Genomic DNA, 21,911 nt, shown 5'->3' with positions numbered 1-21,911 from the left:
AAGGGTCATCTGGCTTATTCTGTGGTTGGGCCAAAGCTTTGGAATGCTCTCCCTTATTATGTGAGATCTGCTCCTTCATTGGATATTTTTAAATTTACCTTAAAACACATTTTTATTCTTTTGCTTTTTTAAACTTTTAATTGTTTTATAGCGTAGTTCTGATATGCAGAATGTGTATGTCTATGTACAGCACTTTGGATCAATTTGTATTGTGTTAAATGTGCTTTATAAATAAAGGTTGTTGTTGTTGATGGAGCACACACACCAAAAGGGAGACAACCACAATAAAACCTCATGATTAAGTGTAAAGTATCGGTTATGGACAATTCTGCAAGCCATGGAATGGCTATATTTTACTGATTACTGTGCTCCAGTGAAGTTTCCACTTATAGTATTACAGTTTTAAACTCAACAGCAGACATGCATCTGATTGACATTGCTGTGCAAGAAGTAAGTTAATGCAAACACCTACATGCTTGTTCAACACATTCAGAACCCTTGTCCAGTTCTCACATACAATAATACATTTTTTTGGAAGGGTCCACTGTGGTGTTTGGTACACATCATGCAATAGAAAAAGAGCAAGGATCAACAGTATAATAAGTAACACTAGAACAAGAGTGTGTGGGGGTTCCATCCTCTGCCTGTGTTTGTGTCTCATCTCTTCATTCACATTTTTGGCAACAACAAATAAACATTTTTTACATGAACATTCCCTGCATAGCCATTCTTGGCTCAACAAACACTGAACAACAACAATCCTGATTAGTGTTAAAATGTACCAGAACCTCTGTGTCTCTGCTTTGGCTCATTATGGTGATGTGGAAACTCTAAATGTGAGTGTTGGTGAAGGAAATCTGTGAGAGTTTCTAATCATTGTGTCCTGGCTCTAGTCTGTTTTGGTTTCCACCTCCCACACTGACAGCTGTCCTCAGTTTTGCCTCTGCCGCAGCCCGTGGGAGACCCTTAGTGTACAGGGGAATGCAGAACCGCACTCAGACCTAGGTACTCCATGTTCTCTGCTGCCGGCAGGCATATACTTCCACTTCCTGTGGGTGCGGCCATGGACAGGAAGTCCTCTTGGTAGTCCAGGTTGTCCATCCTTTCAGCGATGGCTATGGGGAGGGAGCTGCGGGCAGTGTTGAGATACTCTGGTGCTCTTGCTAACTCCCCCAGACGGGCCCTGTGCTTCTCCTGGCACCGCTCCTCCAGATTGGAGGGCCCACAGGACCGAGCCCAGGCTGGCTCTGACTGCTCATAGTTGGGGTTCATCACTTCTGACAACCTGGAGGAGCCTCCCATCTGGTTCATGTACTCTGGAGGGAGGAGGGACAACACTTTGGCTGACCAGTGTTTGGTCAGCCAAAGTGCACAACGCTGACATGTCTGAAAGATATGCAGTATGTGCGTGTGTTTGTGAGTTTGTCTGTTACCTGGTAAGATGTAGCCGTCTTTTTCTAGGGCGTTATGGGTGGGGTCAGTGATGTAACGCAGGACAATGCTGCCCTCTCTGATTGGATGGCCGTTCTGCAGAGGTAACAACAATTGAGTCAGTAAGTGTATGTGAGGTACATGCATTATGTGTGATGGGGATCAGATGGCTGAGCGGTTAGGGAATCGGGCTATTAATCAGAAGATTGCCGGTTCGATTCCCGGCCGTGAAATATGGCGTTGTGTCCTTGGGCAAGGCACTTAACCCTACTTGCCTCGGGGAATGTCCCTGTACTTACTGTAAGTTGCTCTGGATAAGAGCATCTGCTAAATGACTAAATGTGAGGTATATGTATGACATGAAATACCCTTTTTTGTCTGCTGAACTGCAGCACTAGTTCACACTTCACCCTTACTGTTATTATAACTCTTAGTTGCTCCTTTGTATTCTCTAATCCTGCTCTCTTCTCCCCTCCGTTGTAGTGTGGGGGGTTAAGCTGTCAACATCTGCTTGGTCGCCGGTTTGCCAACGCTGGACCTAGTCGCCAAGTGGACATTGGTCTCCTTTGACGGATAACAGGGAGTTCCTGGTCCCTTCCTGTCCATCCATTTACCTGGTGATGCTGTGCCAATCACACGTCCCCAGCCCTGTGGCTACCACTGCTCAAATTGACATTCGCCAACTCTAATCCAAGTTGATTTCTGTGTTTCAACACCCAGTGGCACTTTTCTTGATATATGAATATGTTTAGCCCGTGTTCTGCACCTCTCTTTCATCAATCGTCTCTGGAGGAGGGGATCCCTCACTGAATTGGGTTTTTTACATTCTTTCTCAAATTTGTTTTCCTGGGAGATTTTCCTTGTCTTCCTTGAGGGTTTAGGTTGGTTGAGGGGCAGTTCTATGGGTGTATGTGAAGTCCTCTGCAACATTGCTTGTAAAAAGTGCTATACAAACAGGTATATGTATGATGTGTGAGTGTGTTGAGATATACATGTACAATATGTGTGAGTGGTAATTGTATGATGTGTGTGTGTGTGTGTGAGGTATATGTATGATTTGTGTGTGAGGTGTATGTATGACTTTTGTGTGTGCTTGTGTGTGAGGTATATGTATGTTGTTTGTGTGTGTGTGTGTGTGTGTGAGAGAGATATATATGTATGATGTGTGTGTGTGAGGTATATGTGTGATGTGTGTGTGTGAAATATGTGTGTATGTGTGTGTACCGTGGCAGCATTCTGCAGGCCAGTGTGATTGTTAATCATGCCCTTATAAGGCAGTAGATACTCCTCAGCATCGACCATGCCCTCGATGTCCTCAGAGCTCAGCAGGCTCCTGTAGAAGCCAGCGTCTGAAGGGCTCGGCAGGAACATACCCTCGTCACCCTGAACACAACACACACACACACCAGATTAGAGAAAGTTCCGGTTCTTGAACACACACATACTCTGCTCCTAGAAAGTCTAAGTTGCAGATGGTTCAAGTTCAGAGAGATTACAGTTCCAGAAGGAGCTACCTGTATGACCAGGTATCGTGAAGGGTCTCGGGCCATCTTGGAGAACTCTGCAACAAGCTCCCTGAACCGCGGACGACTGTCAGCATCAATCATCCAGCCTGGAAACAGCAGATGTCAGGCCTGACCCAGAGCTGAACCTCAACACACACATCTCCATTGATATATGATCATGTACAGCAGACCTACATTTGACCATGATCATGTAGACGTCGATGGTGCAGATAGGGGGCTGGGGGAGTCTCTCTCCCTTCTCCAGGACTGATGCAATCTCGATGGCAGGTATCCCATCGTAGGGCTTGGACCCGAACGTCATCAGCTCCCAGACTGTCACTCCTGCAGGGGCAGAACGGGGCTGGGGGTCAGACTCAGGGGCTGGGACTGGAGGTCAGGCTTAGGGGCTGGGAGTCAGGGGGTCAGGGACTGGGGGTCAGGGGCTGAGGTCAGGGACTGGCGGTCGGGGACTGGGGGTCAGGGGCTGGGGTCAGGTTCAGGGGCTGGGGGTCAGGGACTGGGGGTGTGGCTCAGGGCTCAAGCTGACAGAGTCATTTAGAAGAACAGACATCTGAAACATGTTGCACTGTGTTGATTGCTGAATGTGAGGGTTGTCAGGGCTGGAAGTTGACCCCAGCTCTGTGTTGCAGTGTCTGTAGCGTGGCTCACCATAGCTCCAGACATCGCTCTGGTGAGTGTAGGTCCAGTGCTGGATGGCCTCCAGAGCCATCCACTTGATGGGCACCTGACGGGTGGTAGAGGGGGAAATACTGAGCAACACCCTCACACTTACGGTGCGTTCACACTGCAGCGGGGCGGGCAGAGCGGGGCGTTGGCTTCCAATTCATTTTCAATGTAACCAGGCGTTGACGCCCGCGTAGGGCATTGTGGGAAGGCGAGCGGGGCGTCAATGCTCGCTTAGGGTATTGTGGGAAGGCGAGTGGGGCGGCGAAAGTTGGATTTTACTCAACTTTATGTAAATGACGAGCGTGAAAACGCCAGCAATGGCCAATCGGGTTGGTTTCTTGTTTCTTGTAACGTAGCAACTGTTGGTCATAGTAAACATTTCTAGGTTTGACAATTTCAAGATGGAAGAGCAACTCATCGTATGTGTGTCTTCATACCCAGTATTGTATGATACGTCTATGTTCGATTACAGAGACATAAACAACAAAAATTATGCCTGGCGCAGGGTTGCTGAGGTTGTCGGCGTCCCTGGTGTGTTGTATTTTGTACTTTAATTCAGTTTCTTCACATTAAGTAACTTTTTCTGTGCTAGCTGCATAGTCTAGCTAGCTCACCCGGCACACGATTGACATTCAACGCTAAAATGCTGGCTGGCAGCCACTCGCTATCCATACAGTGAATGTGTAGTGGCAAGTCATAATCTAGCGATTGATTTGCAGAGATTTCGAGTAATATAAAAAAAGGTTACACATGTCAACGTTTATGTCTGATGCATCTTTTTTTCCAGCCAGAACAAGACCCGTTCCATAGAGTGCGGGTGGCATTTAATCTTTCACTCGCCCTAAAAACAGTGTGGAAAAAGATAACCTATTGTGTGCTGTAGATAAGATCATGTCAGATCTAGAATGCGTGTCGGATTTTTGCTTAATGTGTGTAAAAGTTTTTGTCTGCACATTTGCCATGACATTATACAAACTAACAACAGTGATTTAAGAGAACTACAGCTCTGAATGAATCTGTCTGCACTGTGGGAAGGCCGGCGGTGCTGAGCGGTAAAAAAGTCTGCAGTGCGGGGCGGGCAGAGCGGGGCGTCGGTTCCAATTAATTTTCAATGTAACCAGGCGTTAACGCCCGCGTAGGGCATTGTGGGAAGGCGAGCGGGGCGTCGACGCTCGCGTAGGGTATTGTGGGAAGGCGAGCGGGGAAAGTTGGATTTTCGGAACGGAACGCACCGTTACAACATGACGTTTGAGTGTGTGTGTATGTGGCCTTGTTTAACTACCCTTGTGGGGACCAAATAACTTTGTGGGGCTCTTTTCTCCTGGGTCCCATAACTTCAAATGCATTTTTCAGGGGATTTTAGGGTTAAAATTTGTGTTATGGCAAGAAGTACATTAAAACCTAAGGTTAGGGCTTACAGATAACACGATTGTGAATGGGAGTGAATTGTCCTCACTAGGATAGTAAAACAAGAATGTGTGTGCGTCCCTGTGTGTGTGCGTGTTGTGTGTGCACGCGTGCGTGTGTGCTGTGGGGCACATTCCGTAAGAGGTGTAATACGTGTCACTGGTTCATGTGCAAAGTGCAGACTAGCGCCTGCATACGCCTGTGCGGGGATATCAAACCTCTGAACGCACGCAAGCATTTTACATAGACTTACAATGGACATGCTACAAAAAACATGCGACTAACAACACAAACATGAATGACATATTGACCCAAGGCAAGTACATTTTCGGACATTGAGTAGGGAAATATGGCTCTGCGCTTCAAGTGCTGAGGATGTTTATTGTGGCACAGAACGAATTTGGAAACAGCGATCCCTTCATGTAACCCATTCTAACCCATGCCTAAAGAGTTCACGTGTGTAGGCGGGCAGGTGTGTGCAGGTGTTATATGTGCTGCATTGACACAGGATTCAAAGCACATATAACACCTGCCTTTACGCATGCCTTATCAAATGCAATATGCACAAATTACGCCTGTTTATACTCACACCTAATTATCTATCAAACTGTAAGGTGCCGTATTCATTCCTCACTTGCTACAACTCGCCATAGTAGCCTGCCCGTAATTCACCCGTATCAGGTATGCGGTCAATGCTCTGTGTGCAGTTACGCTGACACTGATTACACCCCATACATTCTGTACCACTGGTTAATATGCAAAGGCCTCACTAGCACCTGCATATGCCTGCACGGTGATGTCAAACCTCTGAACGCACGCAAGCAATTTACATACACTTACAATAGACACACAGGCGTTACGTAGATGTTGCGCTCTCAATGTTCACATGTATTTAAAAGACGCATGTGTGTGCGTGCATGTGATTGTGTGCGTGTGGTTGCGTGTGTGTGTGAGCGTGTGTGTGCGTACGTGCCCACCTTGCCCCCGTCTGCGTGGTACTCCTTCTCGTTGGCGGTCAGCAGTCTGGCCAGGCCGAAGTCGGTGATCCTGACGTGCTGAGGCGACTTCACCAGAACGTTTCTGGCCGCCAGGTCACGGTGCACAAGGCGGCGCTCCTCTAGGTAGGACATCCCCTGGACACACACACAAAGACACAGACAAAGACACACTGAAAGGGTAAGGTAACACAACAGCAGTGTCTCTCTTATTTATGAGTATCTTGTATGTGAGCCATCAACCTAGTGACCTTCCACAGAACGAGAATATATTTCCCTTAATGCTCCTAGCTTGATGTTGCATGGACAGCTGCTCTGAGCTGGATTAATCTAGAGGTTCTTGGATCTGGAAGACGTCCTAGAGCTCATTACTGAGCAGCTAAACCTGTCCGAGCTTAACACACCAGGACCAGTCAGGGTACACAGAGGACCTCATTAATACCAGACACGTTCTGTGTGTCTGTGTGTTTGTTTACAGTATTGACAGAAAGCCTCAACAGGCTTAGATGAGTGATCTCACACGCACGCACAAACACACGGCTGAGACCTGCCTGAGGCAAGGTCACTGCTAATCCTGGGAAAGATGAGGAAGAGCGGGGATAGCAGGAGGGAGGAAAGAGAGATGGATGGGGTATTTGAGTATCTGTAAATTAAAGGTGTTTCTAACCCTTCCTCACAGAGTCCACCCAATAGCCGTACAGGGTTAGAGTTAGTACTGCTGTACAGGATTAGGGTCAATACTGCTGTACAGGGTAGGCTGTAATCAGGGTTCCAGTGACTGTGTCTCACCTTGGCGATCTGGACGCACCAGTTGAGGAGGCACTGGGAGCTGATGTGCTCGTTGTTCTCTCTGACATAGTCCAGCAGGCAGCCGTAGGGCATCAGCTGGGTGACCAGCTGCACCGTGGAGGTCAGGCAGATCCCCAGCAGACGACACACGTATGGGTGGTCTACACTGGCCATCACATAGGCCTCCTGGAGGGGGGGGTTGCATGTGTGAGCTCTCTCTCACACACAGAAACACACACACACAACAGACACACACAACACAGGCACACAAACACACAGACACAACACAACCACACACAACACACATACCACATTTACCATAGTGTATGGTTGACTCACGTCAAGGATCTCCTGGTTAGCTTTAGGGGAGGTAGCCTCTCTCAGCACCTTGATGGCTACAGGGATCTTCACATTCTCTCCCTCAGGCAGCCAGATGCCCTGCAGACAAACAGCAGGCTGTACTCCACTCCTTCAACACAGCAATGACCTGTGCTGGACAAGTGGGCCGCTCTGAAAGACTTGCTCTCTGTGTACCTTGAAGACAGTCCCGAAGGCTCCAGAGCCCAACACCCTGACCTTCTTAAGCTCAGTCTCCTTTAGCATCCTCAGCAGGGCCTGGTTTGGAACCTCTCCGCTGGGCGCCAGGGGCTCCACCAGCTGCACACACAGGGCTGTGGGTGGGTGGCTGGGTGGTGGCATGCATGTGTTTCTGTCTCTTAGTGTTTATGTATGTTTCTAGGTGTGTGTGTCTCTAGGTGAATGTTGTGAATGTTTCTAGGTATAGTATGTGTGTGTGTGTGTGTAGCTGTGCATGTCCAGGTGTGTATGTTTCCATGTGTGTGTGTCTTACCACTCTCTCCTGCAGCAGTCTCCGTAATGTCCTCTTCCTGTTGATGTGCTGTCGTCTTAGCAATACAAAGATGCCAAGGGATAGGACTACAAACACCAGCAAGGCAAGCACCACAGACTGGGCCACAACAGAGTGGGAGTGGGGTCTGGGAGAGGACAGAGCGTATTCTGCTTTACATCCCTGGTATACCACCCTCTAACCCCCAGGGGTGCCCCACTAATGAAACCCCTCTCAGCCTTCGCTTTGAACTGGTAAAACATTCAACTGGAGGATTAAAACACGTTGAATGTTTATATCATGCTTATTGTCTTACTCTCTGGAGGTGCAGTCAGACAGATCTGGTCCTGAACATCTGGAGAGAGAGAGAGAGATATAAATGTCACATCCCGATAGCAACCAATAAAACTAAAGGTTTGACAGTAAAATGAAATAAATTCGATATTAACTAGTAAGTTGTTTATTATATGGCATTTTTAGCTCTTTTTGTAAATGAAAATAAATGGTAGGCTAATTGTAGCTAGCTCTCATGTTTTCTCGCAGTGTGCGTCAGGTGTTGCCTAGCAACCAATTACTTTTGATAGAAAGCGGACAACACGGTTCTGCTAGAATGGCTTTAATTCCAACACAAATTACAACTCTTTTAAAAAATTGACAATTTCTTCGTCTCCGTTGATGTCTTCCGTATCGTCTGGATAGTAAAACTCAGCTGACTCCTCGATATCGCTCATTTTGAAGATGACGTCAGAGGAGGGCAATAATAATCTGTATCAGACCGCGGACCGGCGATGAGGTCAATACGTGGCTGGCATGATATATATGTCGTTGCCATATAATAACTGAGGTTATCGCAGGACTGTAATAAACACAAGCAATCATTATGGTCGGACCAGCACAAATGATTGGACGGCATTCGGACCAAATGCAATGATTGGAAAGGCTACTTGTCTGTCTAACTCCCGGCAGTAGTCAGGCAGCACGTTCATGTGTTTTGGAGGAGTGTTTTTTAAGGGAGGGGTGGGATATTCCGGTTTGAATCCTTTAAAACTCTAAATACAATTGCTACATTCTCAAAACTTGCCCATCCTGCATTTAAACTAAACAAAATTGCACTCACAGCATTACTAAATACAAGTAAATTTGGCATAACTGCTGTTTCCTACTTGGTAAGTGAACATGTGTTTGGTGGTACCTATAAAGTAGTGTGTGTACGTGCGTTTGGATGTGCCTATGAAGTAGAGTGTCTGTGTGCGTTTGGACGTGTCTAGAGCAACCATTCCCAACCTTTTCCACTTTGCGGGCCATAGCTCAAAAAGTTTTACGGGCCCCCTACTCATCGGTTCACTTAATTCGCACTGATCACACGTTTAACAACACCACGGGAGCCAAACAGTTCGCTTTCATAGCTAAATATATTTGAGCGATCAAAGAAGACAAAGTGTCCATCAGCGCCACACTAAGCACACATTGTAAAGAGTTCCATTAAACATAACTTTCAATAGCAAACTGCTATATTGACTTATTGGCATATGCACAACTTAAGTTAATGAGTTTTTAATAATCATTTACCATCAATATTTTTTTTTAACAAATTTTTTATTGGTTTGGCGGCCCACCTGCCTTCCCACAGGTTGGGAATCACTTGTCGAGAGTAGCGTGTGTGTGTTTGGATGTGTCTAGAGAGTAGTGTGTGTGTGTGTTTGTGGATGTATCTAGAGAGTAGTGTGTGTGTGCGCATGTGTCTGGATGTGTCTAGAGAGTAGTGTGTGTGTGTGTGTGTGTGTGTATGTATGTGTGCCCTTGTGTGTGTAAGTGTAGAGAGTAACGTGTGTGTGTGTGTCTGGATGTGTCTAGAGAGTAGTGTGTGTGTGTGTGTGTGACTGGATGAGTCTAGAGAGTAGTGTGTGTGACTGTATGAGTCTAGAGAGTAGCATGTGTGTGGATGTGTCTGGATGTGTCTAGAGAGTAACGTGTGTGTGTGTGTATGTGTCTAGAAAGTAGTGTGTGTGTGAGTGTGTGTCTGGATGTGTTTAGAGAAGTGTCTCACCCAAGCGTGCAGTTCTGGTGGCAGGACTGACACTCCATCTTGTGGTCAGCGTACTTCCAGATGATTCTGTCTCTCTCTCCTGGCACGCCCTGCGGACAACTGGACACACAGTGGGGGCCGTCGTGGAAGTGGGCGCACTCCGCACAGTGGTCAGGACCCTGGAGAGGAGGAGAGATGGAGGATGGGGAGGTGTGTGTGCGTGCAAATGTGTGTGTTTGTGAGAGGACGTACAGGCCCATGGCATGTGGAGGTCCCATTCTGCACCAGGCACTCAGTGTCACACTCCACACATGAGTTGTTGTTCAGGAACTCTCTGGGCTTTCTGGAACACACACATACAGTCCGTCTCCAGGTGGTCTATATATGCTCCTGTAACCTAGTCAGTGTGTAACTTGCTGTACCTCCTCCCTCCAGCAGGGGGGGTCTGACTCACCCCAGCAGCAGGTTGCAGGTTTCCACACAGCGCCCTCTCCTGGTGAAGTTGCGGCAGGAGAAGCACATGTCCGGACCAGAGCCCCAGCAGCCCTCAGCTGTACACATGGCATCACAGGTTCGATTCTGCTGCTCTGAGGACACACAGGGACACCATGAAGATCAGGATGGTGTGGTTTTTCCCATTGAGGTGCTCTTATTCCCAAAATTCTCAGCCTTCAATTGTTAGGAAAATACCAATTTGATGTATTGAGCCTAGCTCCCCCGTTGCCCATGGTTCTATGTTTGCTCCTAACAGCGTCACTGTTTCCGAGGAAATATTTCCTAAGATCAAAGCTGCGACAGACATACTGGAATATTGCACTCCTAAACATCATATTCTTATCCACAAAGCTGTTTTGATTAACGACCTGATGTCTGAATGCAGTCTGGACCTGATTGGATTCACCAAAACCTGGCTAAAACTTGATGAATATACCCCTCTGAATGAAGCAACTCCTCCAGATTTTGTTTACTTACACATTCCTTGTGTAAGTAAGACAGTAAGATACTTCTCTAAACACATCCAGACACACACTCACACACACACTACTTTCTAGACACATACACAAACGTTACTCTCTAGACACATCCAGACACATCCACACACACGCTACTCTCTAGACTCATACGGTCACACACACACTACTCTCTAGACTCATACAGTCACACACACACACACACACTACTCTCTAGACACATCCAGACACACACACACACGTTACTCTCTACACATACACACACAAGGGCTCACATACACACACACACACACACACACACACACACTACTCTCTAGACACATCCAGACCCCCCCCCCCCCCCCCCCCCCCCCCAAGTTGGTAAAAAAATATATATATATTTGTAATTGATCTATTGTAACTGGTCAAGTCCCTGACGATTTTAAACAATCAATCAGTAAATATTTCTCAGCAAATACAAGCCAATTTAATCTGTCAACAGCTCACTGAACCTCTCTCCTCAAATCAGTTGTATGAACCCCTCCAGTCCAGATTTTGTCCTCACCACAGCACTGAAACAGCACTTCCCAAAGTCGTCAATTATCTACTAGAGCTGTCCCCACTCAGTCGGCTGGTCGATTGTTTGGTCGATATGCTCTTGTTCTACTTTTTTAGTCGAGCAGCATTATTGCAGTGTGAGATCTGATTCCCGCTTGTGTCACCATTGCTGAATTAAAGAAATGTTCTACAGAAAATGTAGATTATATTACTTAAGACAAATAAAGCAACTAATAAAATATATAATTATTTAAAAGGTGTTAATGTTTTCCCTTTCGTTTATCTGCGTTTTGTTTTTGTTCTTTTTGCACATGGCACATGAGCACAATCGTAGCTGTTAGCCTAACTACAAACTCTACCATACTTTATCTACAGTTCGTGATATTAATCCTCGCAAAATGGCAAAGTAATCTGTGGTATGGAAGCATTTCATCAAAGTACCGGGTGGCACACTCTGTCAACAACAGTTTATATTCCATAGTTCAACGTTGAATATGATGTACCACTTGAAAACCGTAAGTTGTCTGTGGTTCTGAAAAAGTCTCCAGTATGCACCCTCTAATTGGCGTACCTCTGATGATTTGCATGTAATACAAACAATATTTTAGATTAGTCGATTTTCAGAAGTGTTCAGTTGAGTCTTGGTTGAGCAAAGAAAATCTTAGTTGGGGACAGCCCTATTATCTACTATTGTTACTACTTAAGTGCAGCATTTGACACTGTGGATCTAACCCTAACCCCAATTCTCCTGGAAGGTATGAAGAACTATGTTGGGATCTCTGGTTCGGCACTCCAGTGGTTTCGATTGTATCTATCAGACAGATTACTATTTGTCCACATGATGGCTGCTCATCCAGGAGCTCCACTGTAAAATATGGAGTACCACAGGGTTCTGTCCTAGGCCCTCTGCTAATTTCTCTGTAAATGCAGCTTCTACGAAATACTCTGGTATCCTCACACCCTATCACTCAATAAGGACACTGTGATCCCAAGATGCAGGCTATCTGGTGGTTCCCAAAATCAATCACAACAAACCACAGGGCGTTCTCAAATTGAGCACCTGTTCTCTGGAACAAACTCCCTGTTTCAATTAAGGAGGTTGACACTGTTTTGGTATTCAAAGCTAGATTAAAAACCTTTCTGTTTAGTCGGTTTTAAGGCTGCAAAATTGTGTGCTTGTATGTTTAGTCTAAAACTTATATATAACAGTATATACAAGGGTATAACAAATAGAAACATTTCCCTTTACAGTAAATTTTGACATGTAAAAAATTTGATTAATTTGCGATTAATTGTGGTAAATCTTGTAAATTTTCTAAATACAAATACAGCCATTCTAGTTGAAAACGTACCACAGCTGCTGGGTTTGGCGTTGTTCTCCAGACGGATGTCCTGCTCGTCTGACCTGAATAGTGACCGCCAGTTGTTGGAGCTGGCATAGCAGAGCTGTGTGTTGTTCTTCACCACCATGTTCCCATCACTCACCTCCTTGAGCGAGTGCAGGCCCAGGTACTGCAGGTGGGTGACATTCAGAACTGCAAAACTAACCTTGCCACTATGGGGCGCCAGAGCGAGAGAGACAGGAGAAGAAGAGACAGAGAAGTTCATTTCATTGCAATGTTCTACGGGTTGTATTGAGTGAGTTGGAGCTGGTGTGCTTGCGTACAAGTGCTTGGTCCTTCCTCTGATTATCTCCAGGTTTTCAAACGGACTCAGAGACACAAGGTGCTTAGGCCAGGCCTGGATTAACAGGAATCCTACACACACGTATACACAGACACATACAGTCTAGGTTAACTGTCAGTAACACCAACCTTTTCCTGACATCAGCTGAACCAATCATACCTGAGATCTCTTTCACAGTCTTGAAGTAGTCTAGTTTAGCAGGGTCCATGGGAGGAGTCTGTGTAAATTTGTCCCTGTAAGAGACAATCAGAACACTGGCATTATAGAAAGTTCTATGTCCCTGTATTTATGAATTATGTTGTGATCTGTGCTCCATCGTCCCAGTGTCTCACCCCTTCAGAGAAACCTCCACTATGGACACATCACCATTGATCTTGGTGCAGTTCAGGAAAGAGTCAATGTTAGAAGCGTTTATTGATATGACATCCTTCAGGTGGCCCATCTTGATTCCGTTACACACTGCAAGACAATAAAAAATGCCATTACTCCCTCCATTCCTCTGACTCTCCCTCACTCCCTTCTCCCTTCATGTACCTTTGGGGCAGAGGCCTTCACACTTCTTGCACCTCCTGATTCCACCCTTCTCCACCTCGTGTGTGTCTCCACTACAGGTCCTGACACAAGCACCATGGTCCGTGATCACATAGTTATCTAGACAGGATACAGTGATTATCACTTAGTTATCTAGAGAGGATAGAGTTGGTCATCACATAGTTATTTAGACTAGAGAGGATATGGTGGTCATCACATGTCAGAGGTTATCAGGTCTAAGCTGAAGGAGGCAAGTCCTTACGAGGGCAGGTCTTGACACAGGTGGCTCCAAAGGTGTACTTGGCGTGAGGGTTTTGGGCCAGCTGATGGGTGTTGGGGTTGTAGATCATTGGGTGGGGGCAGGCGTCCTTACAGGTGTCCCCATCCTGGAAGTCCCTACAGGCCTGAGGAAGGACAGGGGTTAGCTGACCACATACATCAATCTAAACATCACAGAGAAAGAAAGAAAGGACAGACAGCCAGACAGCATACAGACCGTAGACAGACAGGCAAACAGACAGGAAGACAGACAGCTAGACAGGCAGACTGACAGGCTAACATACAGGTAGACAGACAGGTAGATAGACAGGCAGACAGACCGGCATACAGACCAGTAGACAGACAGGCAGACAGACCAGTGGACAGACAGGCAGACAGACAGGTAGACATGCAGTTCTTACCAGACAATCTGTGGGTCTTGGTCCAGTGCAGCCTGCAGCACAGTGCTCATTACAGCAATCACTGGGTCTGGGTCCACGACACCTTCTTGAACACTGCTCAGCACATGTGAGCCTGGAGACTGAGGGGGGAGGGGGGAAAGATGAGTGAGAGTGTTCTGGAACTGGGATGGCTCATACAGGGTTATACTTACAAGCCTGGCAGTGCTGGGGTCCAGGGGCCCAGCAGGATCTGTTGAAGCAGCTAGCATCACACTTCTCACCTGGAACACACGCTACACGATTACTACTCAACACGATTTCTTCATCAATTAATTTAGTATCCATCCATTGTTCAGTCCCATCAACCAGTCAGCAAGTGCCTGGTGCTCCTTACAGAGAGAAGAGTTGGCGTCCAGTATTTTGATGTACATGTGGGGGCCGCTGGCCTGGTCCACTATGTCCTGCCACTGGACTGTCTGCAGGTGGCAAAGGAGGGGGTTGTTGGCCACCTTCACACCCCCCTTCAGAATCTCTGTTCACAAACACACATCAGAACACTGCACCCTCAATGTGCTAATCAGGACGTCTGCAGCAGGCAGAGAGTGTGTGTACCTGTCAAGTTGCTGAGTTGCAGCAGTCTCAGTCCCTTGGTGTAGTTGAGGGTAAGAGAGGAGTAATTCCTCTCATAGTTGGACATGACAGCCAAGGCAAAGTGGTTATCAAAGAGGGTGTGGCCTCGAATGAGCCGCAGGTTGGAGAGAGGCAGGGTCGACACATAGTTAATGGCTATCAGCACATACCCCCCTACTTCCTGTATAGACTGAAGGAGAGGAGAGACCGTTCATTGGTGTACACAGACAGCACACACAAACACAAGCCCACACTTGCAGGCCTACCTGTAAGTAGGAGAGATCATGGTAGGGCTGTGTGTAGGTGATCTCCAGGTTCTCCAAAACAACAGTGCAGTTAGTGTACATCCTCACATGGTTGTTGTAGTGGTCATCCAACGTGCCCAGCTGGGTCAGGCGGTTATTAGTGCCCTGGCAAACTGACAAACATACACACACAGAGGAGAGGGAAGGAGAGAAGGAGAGGTAGTAGCAGACTCAGTTAGTTGAACCTTAGTTTGTGGGTCAGGTGGGAAGGGGGAGGCCCAAACACAACCCCTCCACAACCCCATCCGCAGCTCCAGTATGAGGCAGGTAAGAGATCCGACCCAGGTTAGGGTTAAGAATGACAGCAGCTCTGAGAAGCAGAACCAGTCAGACCAGCTCTGAACAGCCTACCTCTCCAGCATACCTAACAACTACTTCTACGCTGTTTCCTGTTTTTATCTTGGGGCACTTCAGAGGAACTTTGGTATACTGCCCCACGATTTCTGTTGTTATTGCACCTTGCATATGTGTACATTTAAGGGCCTTCTCTATGCTAGTTCTGCAGTATGATTCTTCTCAATGCTAGTTCTGCTGTATGGTTCCTCTGTATGCTTGTACTGCTGTATGGTTCCTCTGTAAGCTAGTTCTGCTGTATGGTTTCTCTGTATGCTTGTACTGCTGTATGGTTCCTCTGTATGTTAGTTCTGCTGTATGGTTCTTCTCTGTGCTAGTTCTGCTGTATAATGATTCTGCTGTATGGTTCTTCTGTATGCTGGTTCCGATGGTTCCCCTTTATACTGGTTCTGCTCTATGGTTCTTCTGTATGTTGGTTCTGCTGTATGCTGGTTCTGCGGTATGATTCTGCTGTATGCTGGTTCTTATGGTTCTGCTGCATGCTGGTTCTGCGGTATGGTTTAGATGTTTGTGGGGACAGTAGGGATACTTATTTTTTTTTTAATTAAGTCTCCCTTAAAAGATTCCAAAGGAAAAAACATGAAAGACCAAACACAGGAAGCATGAAGCCTCAGTTGAAAAGTTGCATAAAAACGAAGAAATTAGGCTATCCGTTGTAAAAATGGTCCTAGCCTCTATGATTTAAACGTCCTTAGGTTTTCCCCTTCTAGTGATATTTTCAAGCATTTAGCCGGCTCATATTGCATTCATTCATTAATAAAGAACCCCCTTTTAAAAAGACGCTTATTCTAACAATGTTGTCACCAACAGTATTTCAGATGGAATCGCGATTCAAACAGTATCATCTGCAAACTGAAAATAGGCCTCCAAAAACGTAAATAAGCTAGAAATGTATTTTTGGACAACTGTTTTTAACAAGTTAACTGGAAGCAATACTTGACAGTAACATCATCCCTGGTCTGAAGACTCGGAGCTCATGTGACCGGCTATCCACATTTTAGAAAGAAAAGCACATTCAACTTTGTCAGCTTCTCTTATACTCCCTCTATATCAGCCTCTCTCAATCCTGGTCATTCATCCTGGTCCCTGGGTCTACTGTAACCCTGCAGGTTTTGAGATGTTAATCTGCTCCAAATGACTGGGTTATGAAAACAAAAATTTGAAGCAAGACAGCTAGCTTACAACTAATAAGCCCCACAACTCCCTCACCCAGGGCCGGCCCAAACCTTTATGGGGCCTTAAGCAGAATTGATTTGGGGGCCCCTCGGTGATGCCAATACAATTGATTATTCTTAATGCTTGATTATTCGCACACTTTTAATCTAATATGTATAATTTTGTAATTAAGATGTAATTTCATGTGCTCTTAGGGGCCCTCTGGTGGCCACGGGGGCCCTAAGCAGCCACTTAGTTTGCTTATTCAATTCGTTGACGCTGGTGGCCTGTTACATACTTGAGGAGTAAGTTTAACCACACACTGGCTACATTCCCCTCAAACTCACTCTGGCGGTCAGCTGACGCTAACCAAGTGATCCGGGTCACGGCACTGTCAGGCCAAATAGTGTCCTAGGGCCAAATAGTGTCCTACCTGACGTCACAATGCCGTTCCGAAGCAAGGACGCGTCCGTCGCTATGCCAACCTTAAATTCCTGAGATATCTACATGTGCTAGCAGGAAACTGTCATGGTTGCTATACTGGTTAATAGGTAGACTTCTTGACATCGCCATTCGAACAGCCCTCACTAACTTCACGTAATGCTTACGTCAGCATCATGCGTACGGCAACTCTCGAGGGACAAAAGACCGTTTTCCGAACGTAGAAAGGTCTGGTACAGTAGACTATCCTCAGGATTTGCAAGCTAGCTAAATTTATACCATATCAAAAATATTTTGTAGACAATTGATTTTGCTACTAAATGAGTGACTTGGCTTTATTTTTAGACATACTATGCACAACCGAAGTGTGTTACACAATGCTGTAACATCACCTATAGAGCTCTGGGAGTTGACGTCACGCAATCTCAGCGTGCACCGGTCATCGCCACTTTGACAGGAAAGTGGAGAGCCAAGTGGAGTGCCAGAGTGTACATACATATATACTTACATACATATTATACATAGTTTAATTTGCTGCCTATTTCAATAAACGTTAATTCAACATTGTGGATAGCTGCTGTGCGCCGGGATGCCTGAACCATCGGGAAAAAGATAAAGATAAAGGGAGAGAAAAGAAAAATATAAAGGGAGCTGGATCTTAGGATTCCTAAGATCCAGAGAGAAGAACCCTAGCCTGGGTACCAGCCGAACTTAGCTCCGCCCACAACATTTTTGGTCAGGAGGTTTGGTCTGGGGTTGCTCTGTTAGGGAAAATCTATGCCAGAACAAGAGCTGTTCGTACCAATCAAATTGTCAGGACGGCTTTATACAATGATGGACAGATATCAACAGTAACATAATCAACCACGTCAGCAAAGAGCGCTTGGGTTTAATTTGTTTTCAACAAACATGGCTGCCGCTGGAGAGCTGAGTTGTGTAGATTTTGCCATCGAGCCTGTTTTAGAAGACATCGACAGCGCATTAATTTTGAAGGAGGAACAGAGAAACGCAATCAAGGTATTTGTCGATCGAAAATACGTTTTTTGCCGTCCCTCCTACGGGATTCGGTAAAAGTTAACATACTACGTTGCTCTGATTGGTTGTAGGTCTATCCAATTGAGCGAAGAGGCATTTTATTTCCGGGTTCGGGCTAGAAGAACCCCATAATTCCTGACAACCACCCATGGCTTCAACTGAGGATAATTCAGTCTCTTGGAATTACTTATCTGTAATACATATGTAATGGCATTTTTGTGATGAAAAGTGCACTGATATAATGTACGTTAGTCAACGTTAGTAGCTAACCGTTGAGGAACGTTACAGACTAGCTAACGCTAGCTAGCTATACAAGTCGGAAAACTGACTGCATTAAAGATCCCATGACATGCTGTTTTTGGATGCTTTTGTATAGGCCTTAGTGGTCCCCTAATACAGTAATATCTGAAGTCTCTTTCCCGAAATTCAGCCTTGGTGCAGAATTACAGGCACTACGAGCAGTCCCACAATGAGCTTTCCTCATGTGATGGATGCCTAACAGCGGCCCACACAGGGACTTAAACATCCTTATTTTCTTTATGCACATGTTAACATTCAGCAACACCATACAACTGTCTTCACATAAATAACACACGTCACATAGCTGTTTTTCCTTATTTCTCATGTCAACTTTATTGCCTTTGGTTTACCATATCTTTGTTAGTTTAGTTTCAGCCTTTTTGTTACCTCTTTCTTTGATCATCATGAGGGCAGCATGGCTGTCGTGTCCCAGTAAAGGGTGTCCGACTTAAATGGAGTTCCAGAGTGGATGGGAAGCTCCCATCCCTGTCTGGGCTGTAGGGGTGTTTGCTCCAATTTTGCTCCAATTATCAAGTGGGAGGATGTATAGTGTCCCCTCCCTATATTTATTGTGGCAGCCCAGTCTTGTACAAGTGCCAAGAGGAGCAAGGAGAGGGGGAAGAAAGGAAAACCAACCTACAAGGAAGACCTCTGTGCAGATGGGGCATTGGTTGGTTTGTTGCGTATTGTTTTGTCTTCACTACTCGGTTTAATTTACTTTGTCCATGTGTTCAATCCGCTCAAATGTAAGTAATAAACCCCTGAATATTTTGCACCCTACTCAGTTCTCGTGTGCCTTCTTGGTCATACCCTCACACCTCAGGACGCGCTGTTTCTGTGTCTGTGTCTGTAGCTTTAGATACTGTGAGGAAGAAAGAAGCGGGGCTACACGCCATGCTTCTGTCGTTTGCAAGCCATGATGTCTCGAGGAAAAAACAATGTCGCGCTCGCATGGTCGTAGATCGTTTTTTCATTGGTGCGCCAAATTCTCTGTGCGGGCAAAGCAGAGATAGGGGAGATAACCTTCCCTATTGTGACGTAACAATAGGGGATTTTCAAAACCAAGCATTTGAGCTCTCATTTTCTAAAAGGCGGAGAAGAATACCCAAGGCTTGGTTTACACCTAATGAAATTTATAGCCACTGGGGGACCAAAGGCAGGCCAGGGGAACTCATTAATGTTAAATAACCTCCTAAAGTGAAGTTTTCATGACATGGGACCTTTAACGTTACACATAGCAATTTGTAGCAGGTAGACTTCAAAGCTGAAACAACGCTGATTTATATCCCTCCTGGCTTTTGTAGGCTTTCAAAGACTCTCCAAAGTAAGACAAAAAGGAAAGTTGATTAGTTGTAAATATTTGGACACCAAAAGTATCAGTTTTTCACTCGTAAAGGTCGTAAAAATAACTCCGGTAGCATTACTGCTGATCACTGATGTTTAATCAATCAAGTTTTGCTTGATAGCTGCGTATGTCTTTTGAATTAAAGTGCGCAGTGAACTCGGACAGGTTGAAATCCGTGCTGGAGCCGTTCATTTTAGCCACTACTATCCTGCCAAAATGGCAACATAAACAGTAAAGTCATGTGACGTCCGGAGCTCTATACTCGTGCATTGCTGCTTGGTATTGTAGCAACAATGCTCTTGGTACCCAGATTGCCCCGTGGCAAGCTGAAAAGCTACGAAGTTAAGGGCATTAGCTTAGTTAGATAAGCATTGTTTGGAGTTCTATTGTTGTGTTCGTTCTGTTTTGATATGTGTAATGCTTTGGTCTGTAGTTAAGATAATTTAAGTATGATTGTTAATATTGTCTAGTTAGATGGCTATCCAAGCTGTCCAATATGAAAGTGTTCCTGGGTAAATAAACAGTCGGCCTATATTCCAGTGCGGCCTAGACTATGATTTACAAACACAAAGTTGCCATTCTGGTGGGATGCGGCTTTTAGAAAATATTTTCCGTAAAATACTATTTTCCGTAAAATACGGTAAAATATTCCTTGTTTTCTGCTATTCTCACATTTCATCGTACTGCGCCTGCGCTCTTAGTGCTGACATAGATTGCTGACAGAACTCTCTTTATGTACATCTCCGCCCCCCCCAACACAATCTCCCCATCTGTGCTGTTTCCCTCTCTCCCAGAGCAGACCACGACGAGCAAGAAATGCGGCGGCCGCAGTGAGATTTAGAAGTAGCCCAAAAACCCTGCCACCCCGACCAATACATTGTCACCCACGACACTGTTGTCAAAGTAGAAAGCTAGAAAACCACGGGTATGGCATGTAACTGCCAGAGAGTTTTTGTGTTGATAATTTTTAATTAACACATTTTCTTGATTATTTTATTTTATGCATACTGTTGAGGTAATGTACATTTTCCCATTATTACTGTCATTATGTTATTACTGAATGCATGTGTAGGAATTGGAATGTGTTGCACTGGGGAATTGAATTAGTGATACACACTTGACCAAGCAGGTGGCAGCCATTCCCGTGTAGCATGCTCATACAGCATCAGCATCATTAGTGCTCATTGATAGTTTAAGTTTAAGGTTAAAAGAAAGCTAAGAAAATGACAACAACTTTCACCTACTCCCTTTGGTTGTGCGGCCAATGAGGTATGTGTACATGTAATTTCAATTTACATTACGTTTAGCTATATGTTTCTTTGTGTAGTATGTAAATTCATATGTTTTATGTCTTTTTAGTTCTCACGGCAAAGCAAGACTTTATTTGTGTTGTACATACAATAAATTGCCAGTAAAAGGAATTCTCAAGTTGTCATTAAACCGGGGGGAGCTACATGGCATTCCTGCTTATGTCTCAGTGTCCCCACATGATCAAATTATGTGTGTGTGTGCTTATAGACCAATTATCACCCTACGTCACACAACTGTCAAGCAGGCTCAACTGCGCATGTGGGTTGCAAAAGACAAACTTCTCCCCGTTCTATTACTCTTGGAGTGTTGTTCAGGTCATCATATATCTCTGGCCACTGGATTGCAGGGCTTGATATTAACTTTTTGAGGCTCTTGGCCTTTGGACAAATACATTTACGTTCACTTGTCTATGCACAAAAGTCACTTGACCCCGATACCCTTAAATAGCCTGTCCAAGTGATCGGGCAAAACTAGCCTGGTTAACGGAGGTCGCTTTCTCAGGCAAATGACGAATGAAACAGACAGGTTAAAGAAATCCGAGATTCTGGCTATCTTCACCAGACTCGTATCTACATTAGGCAGTCCTCCCTGACGTTTCTGGTGTAGAATGGAGTGAAATACAACATTGTGCACACTAGCGAGTCTGACTGAGGCTAACGTCAAAACAATGTAACTGGGATGTAGTCTCACTCAGATTGCCAGTTTAAACAAATCAGAAAAATAATCGGACCAGCTGACTATAAAAGCAGAATTCCCATATCTCTTGAAAGCTGCCCTGCTCGACTTTTTAAATGTAGAATTGAATGTAAAAGTGTAAAATTATGAACTTTGTGACATGACGTGAAAACATGGTTGCCGCTCGACTATGCGGTCTGTACCGGGCGACATTCTCATTCAAATTTCAAGACTTTCGTGACCCAAATCAAAATTCTGATGCGACAGATCATTGGGTAATCGCTTTCTC

At 45.4% G+C, this 21,911-nt stretch overlaps 1 protein-coding gene across 3 annotated transcripts in view; it reads right to left on the bottom strand.

The window, feature by feature from the left end:
• Positions 1-118: 118 nt before the first annotated feature.
• LOC124470307 (melanoma receptor tyrosine-protein kinase-like) overlaps positions 119-21,911 on the bottom strand; it is a 61,892-nt gene continuing 40,099 nt past the window's right edge. Inside the window, exons 2-27 of one of the 3 annotated variants that reach the window (XM_047024137.1) lie at positions 14,968-15,119; positions 14,684-14,891; positions 14,466-14,603; positions 14,284-14,352; positions 14,093-14,211; positions 13,675-13,816; positions 13,416-13,532; positions 13,214-13,340; positions 13,041-13,114; positions 12,862-12,952; positions 12,548-12,750; positions 10,142-10,274; positions 9,940-10,030; positions 9,709-9,866; positions 7,978-8,016; positions 7,665-7,809; positions 7,349-7,471; positions 7,133-7,252; positions 6,815-7,000; positions 6,008-6,163; positions 3,606-3,681; positions 3,132-3,278; positions 2,946-3,043; positions 2,656-2,814; positions 1,434-1,527; positions 119-1,343 (exon numbers count right to left, since the gene is read on the bottom strand). In XM_047024137.1, the coding sequence (XP_046880093.1) occupies positions 967-1,343; positions 1,434-1,527; positions 2,656-2,814; positions 2,946-3,043; positions 3,132-3,278; positions 3,606-3,681; positions 6,008-6,163; positions 6,815-7,000; positions 7,133-7,252; positions 7,349-7,471; positions 7,665-7,809; positions 7,978-8,016; positions 9,709-9,866; positions 9,940-10,030; positions 10,142-10,274; positions 12,548-12,750; positions 12,862-12,952; positions 13,041-13,114; positions 13,214-13,340; positions 13,416-13,532; positions 13,675-13,816; positions 14,093-14,211; positions 14,284-14,352; positions 14,466-14,603; positions 14,684-14,891; positions 14,968-15,119 (3,542 nt within the window). In that variant the 3' untranslated portion in view covers positions 119-966. The remainder of the gene's footprint in view (positions 1,344-1,433; positions 1,528-2,655; positions 2,815-2,945; positions 3,044-3,131; positions 3,279-3,605; positions 3,682-6,007; positions 6,164-6,814; positions 7,001-7,132; positions 7,253-7,348; positions 7,472-7,664; positions 7,810-7,977; positions 8,017-9,708; positions 9,867-9,939; positions 10,031-10,141; positions 10,275-12,547; positions 12,751-12,861; positions 12,953-13,040; positions 13,115-13,213; positions 13,341-13,415; positions 13,533-13,674; positions 13,817-14,092; positions 14,212-14,283; positions 14,353-14,465; positions 14,604-14,683; positions 14,892-14,967; positions 15,120-21,911) is intronic. The other 2 variants (XM_047024138.1, XM_047024139.1) reach the window with 2 other exon arrangements.

This window comes from Hypomesus transpacificus, chromosome 8, assembly GCF_021917145.1.
Source record: "Hypomesus transpacificus isolate Combined female chromosome 8, fHypTra1, whole genome shotgun sequence".
NCBI lineage: Eukaryota > Metazoa > Chordata > Actinopteri > Osmeriformes > Osmeridae > Hypomesus > Hypomesus transpacificus.
The sequence above is the reverse complement of the archived record's forward strand: the minus strand, read 5'-3'. Positions and strand labels throughout refer to the sequence as shown.